General features: G+C 48.3%; 1 protein-coding gene across 1 annotated transcript; it reads right to left on the reverse strand.

Annotated features, from left to right (window-relative positions):
* Positions 1-234: 234 nt before the first annotated feature.
* LOC120575874 (cytochrome c biogenesis CcmF C-terminal-like mitochondrial protein) lies at positions 235-2784 on the reverse strand. The gene is made up of 2 exons (XM_039826663.1): positions 1875-2784; positions 235-919 (listed from the first exon to the last, which is right to left on the reverse strand). Exons 1-2 carry the CDS (start codon positions 2650-2652, stop codon positions 294-296), a joined length of 1404 nt encoding a protein of 467 aa, XP_039682597.1. The 5' UTR covers positions 2653-2784; the 3' UTR covers positions 235-293.
* Positions 2785-4499: the final 1715 nt, after the last annotated feature.

Below are 4499 nucleotides of genomic sequence, written 5' to 3' on the forward strand. Positions count from 1 at the left end.
AATATGGGCTAATGGGCCGGCCCAAAGCCCGGTGGGCCAGCCCGACCCGGCCCAACTTTTGTATGGCCCAAATGGGCTTGGGCCGAAAAAGCCCGAGTGCATTTTTTTGTTAGTTTTCTAGGCCCGGCCCATTTTTGACAGCTCTACTCATAGGCTAAGGTGGGCCACGGCCCACCCCAACCCTAAAAAAAGTCATTTTTAATAAGTATATATACAAAAATTATTGTATGATGTTATCTCACACTCCCTCCGTTTTCGCTTCCGTACTCAACCGTCTCTCTCCTTAGTCCGATCTAGCCTCTATTGATTGAGAGGGTTGAAGACTCCTTTGATTTTTTTAATGCAATTAAGAATTCCACGGAACTTTCTCGATTCCAACGCAACTTATCCTTTTGGAGCTGACGTAACAAACTACGCGAGCCTCCCGACGAAGCCAACATAAATCCTATCCGAATAAAAAAAATAAAAGGCAGTTTAATTATGGTGGTATACCAGCCGCCTGTTCTGGAACTTCCAGTTCCAATCGAAGCATATCTATCCGTAAATGGATTTGTATGTATAGCCACTTCAGTCGTGCTCGTTGTTTCTCTAAAGTATCTTTTTTCTGGGAACATGGTCAACCATAAATTATTATTTTCGCTATTCTTCATCCACCGATGCAGAAAATTATCCAGTTTTCCATTCTCATATGAGGCCGGAAAGTTTATTGGCAACAGGTCGGCACGAAGTGATTCATCATGCTCAAACATGAGGCGATCGTTCGTTAGGGACGGTTTATAGATCATCAAATTCCCACAAATGGAATGAGAAGTGGGTCCATGTAAATGATCGAGACCTCGGAAACAACAACGCTCCTTCCCCATATGGAGTTCGGAACCCAAAGGCAATCGTTGAGTGAACTGTATCTTCTTTGTGTTAGTTGACCTAAGCCGCACCATTACTGCTGGGGTGGGGCTCGGCCTCCGAACCGTACGTGGGGCGAGTTTCTGCCTCATACAGCTCGGGCCGAAGACCGGGGGAAGTTTAGGAGAGATGGGGAGACCCAGCAGCTGCCGGTCGGGGCGGGGATAAGCTTGTGAAGAAGCAAATCCCCCCCAAAATCCATTTATATACTATAGCGCTAGCGCTTCGCGTTCTTTCTATTTCATCCCATTTTTTTTCGGGATAGGCGGCGAATACTAATCTAATAAGTGAAGTAGTCGTCGTCTGACCAATTGGCTCGGACACCAGACCGCTCGTGCCCGCCCATTCTGTCTCGCCCTAAATGGAATGGCTCTCTTAGTTACGCTGCGCCCCGGTCTGAGTCCCCACGTCCGCTCTTCTCCGCCCGCAACCCAAGAAGTTGGCTTTGCCAACACAACATTAGGGCCATCCCCTTCATTCTATGCCGACCCCGGCCCGGGGCTGGCTTTTTGGGAAGCCCGTTCCCACCGCGCTCACGGCCCGGCTGGCCTTCCAGCGGTAGTGGGAATTATCCCGTTCCCTGGTCAAAGACTTGGTTGGATGCGGGATCTACTCCGCGAGGAGCGGTACGGACGTAGATGATATCATCACGACCTCTCTTTTCGTACCGCTAGGGATGCTTAACGCCACTTCGCCAACTGGCATTACCTGCGCTTTCGTCTCTCTCAGTGTGGTCAGCACTGGGTGTTTCCGAGCAGCGAGGCTTACACCCATTCGCATTAGTTCATCCAAAGTTCCTTACCCTTATGCACGAATTATTGAATAAGCCATCTTCCTATCAAGGTTAAGGAGTCAACTGAGCATCTCAGCGGCGGGATTGAATACCCGGATCGAGTCAGAGTTCACGCCGCCCGCCCCGAACAAATAGGAGGCGTGGGCCACAGGTCGCACATAAGCCGCCGGGTCGCACGACAGAAGAACACCCAACATACAGATGCACACTCCAAAATGTGAAATATTCATCTTCATTGGAGCTTTTTGGTGGTAGTCGTGACCAACAGCCATCAGCTGTCGGCTCGTTGGTAAGGCGAGAGCTTCAAGCCCGATTTCAGGTTCAGGTGGCACACCCCCCACACAAGCACCACCCGACGAAGGGGGGACGGGGAAAGCTACAGGCCCAAAACCTTCGACCCTTCTTTCTAAATGGGGGTGCCCGGAGCACCCCATCTTGTCATTTCGTTGTTGCTCATTCCCGTTAGGGTTAGGCCTAAGTCTTTGGTGTATCCTTCTCCGCGCCCGCTCACGCTTTGCTGACCTATCGCGTGGTAAAGAGAAGAGAGTACGAAAGAATAGTAAACAGAGCACACCGCAGAAAGATTCTAAATATGAGAAGTCCCCCTTGGATTCGATAAGAAGGAAATGAAGAACGGGAACGAAACGAAATGAGGCGTTTCCAGCTCTAGTTTCGGATGAGCTTCTCCCAATTATGTCTGGTAATAGAATAGGGCGGCTTGCTCTGACCAAGACTCCACTTTTTGCTCCGTCCATGGAGCGTATGAATTTCCTGGAATGTAGATAGACCAAAAGAGGGAATGAAGGGATAAGAATAGGAATTATAGTCCCATTGGAAAAAGGGGCACCTGTGGGAACATCTCTACTGACGAACCATTTCAATAGTAAGGGTGCTGCCGTGCCACGAGGCACGACCATAGAAGTAATGAAAAAGAAAAAGTTATGTAGTTGGACCATCTGCTCTATCCGTTCGAGTTTCGCTTCTCTAGATAAGATGAGACGCTAAAAATGAAAGTGTTCGCAACGCATACTAAAAGGATACCAATGAAGCCGACCATTAATGACTAGTTCGAACACCAGGAGCGGTTTGATCCCTGTTTGATCAAACAAACTGCTCTTAGAAAGATGAAAGAAAAGCAAACTCTCCAAATTGTTGACCAACCTTTCCTTCAATGATAGAGGCAAGAAGACTTTCCGGCCAGGCCTTACTATAACCAACCTCACAGATCCCACTCCATCTTTTACACCGATGTATCGTACTCTCTCGACCAGGTCATCATAAGAAAATACTGCGAAATCTTTCCGAAGTGAGAGAAGGAGGGAAGGCGCGCTACAACTAACATAACAGCCAGCTGAAGCTAGCTAGCTAGGCTAGCGCGCAATGGCTTTCTCTGATAGGGGCTCGCTTCTTCAAGCTCCGCCCAACCTATACAAGGTGCTGCTCGCTTTCTCTCAGCCACCAGTGGCTTATGTAGTGGTCGGCATTCCTACGTGCTCCTCTTTGCCCCCTACTTAAGAATCCAAAGGTCACCTTTGGCTGTTGTCTTGACGCTTTGGTTACGAAAGTAGCCGGGGTCTAGGTTTATGGATGGATTTTGTCAGCGAAAGTCCCTCAAACTCAATCACAACAACATGTCGTGACCGGTTAGGCTTGGTGGATTTTGTCAGAAAAGAAAGTAGGTTTCGGGGGTGGGTTCATTGATTAGTACACCTCCGGTGCTGATAAGGTCGGGACCGTGGTCGTCCGTCTCAGGTTTGCCGGCCGATAAGATCTCTGAGATTGACCAGCCAGCTGGGTTGGTTTGGCTATTCCTTTCTATTGAAAAGAAGGAGTCAGCTGTCTGCGCGAGTCACCTTCTTCTAGGCTCCGCTGGACGACACGGCATTCTCGTTTAAATATAGGCCGGCCGCACTTGTGATGGTTCCCCAAGATCCAATATATATGACCACTTAGGTCTACGTTGCCACGATATTTTTCTATGGAAGCGGGCGGGCTGTTAGAAGTTCGGCCCGGTTTTTTTGGTGTCGTAGGGGAGGGATTGACCTTTTTAACGCATATTCACTCGTACCGGCATGGCCCCACTGATTTGTTTTCGATCGGAGCATCAAGCAGCGCAACCCGGTTCTACTTGACTAAGCCCCGTGCTCGTCCAAGGAGGGAGTTTGCTTTACCCAACTCCCTTTTTGATAACAAGGCAGAAACCCCCGACCCGACATTCATTAGTTTCGAATGAAGAATGAAGAGTGCCCCAGCAAGCACCTACTCCTATCAAAATTAAAAGCGTGACTTTACTAAACAAGCAATAAAAGCTCTTTACTAATAAAATAGAAAGGGCTTTTATCGCTTGTAGCTTTCTTCGCATGCTTGAGCGCATTAATAGAATACATATAAAATAAAAAATGAACTTGAGTTTTCAATAAGGCTCGTGTAGCTTTCTTCGCATGCCCGCTCACGTTTTTTTGGCTTACCTAAAATCTTAGATTTTTAAGTTGGTAAAGACCCACCCCTTGTTTCAGTCAGAATGAGTCCCCGGGACCCCGGGACATTGGCTTCCGCCAACAGTGGACTATTAAGGATCGCATCCCGCGCATATTCTACATTATAGCCTGCAACTGATTCAGCTTCCGCTTCTGGGAGATCAAACGGAGCTCGATTAGTTTCTGCTAGACGAGAAATGAAGAACATAACCAATACAGGGAACAAGGGAATACCGGACCATATCTGCTTTTGCGCCATGACAATCTCACTCGAATTACGGGGACCTACACATATTAGTACAGTATACCGGGGTCCCCGGCCAGAA

Source organism: Medicago truncatula, chromosome 6, assembly GCF_003473485.1.
Source record: "Medicago truncatula cultivar Jemalong A17 chromosome 6, MtrunA17r5.0-ANR, whole genome shotgun sequence".
Lineage (NCBI taxonomy): Eukaryota > Viridiplantae > Streptophyta > Magnoliopsida > Fabales > Fabaceae > Medicago > Medicago truncatula.

What these genes read in the sequence shown, in the direction of transcription:
- LOC120575874 (XM_039826663.1), bottom strand. Translation starts at nt 2,652, where the DNA reads ATGGTCCAACTACATAACTTTTTCTTTTTCATTACTTCTATGGTCGTG. An exon ending in TATGTTGGGTGTTCTTCTGT is followed by an intron (nt 920 to 1,874) that starts CGTGCGACCCGG and finishes GGCTTAGGTCAA; the next exon opens with CTAACACAAAGAAGATACAG.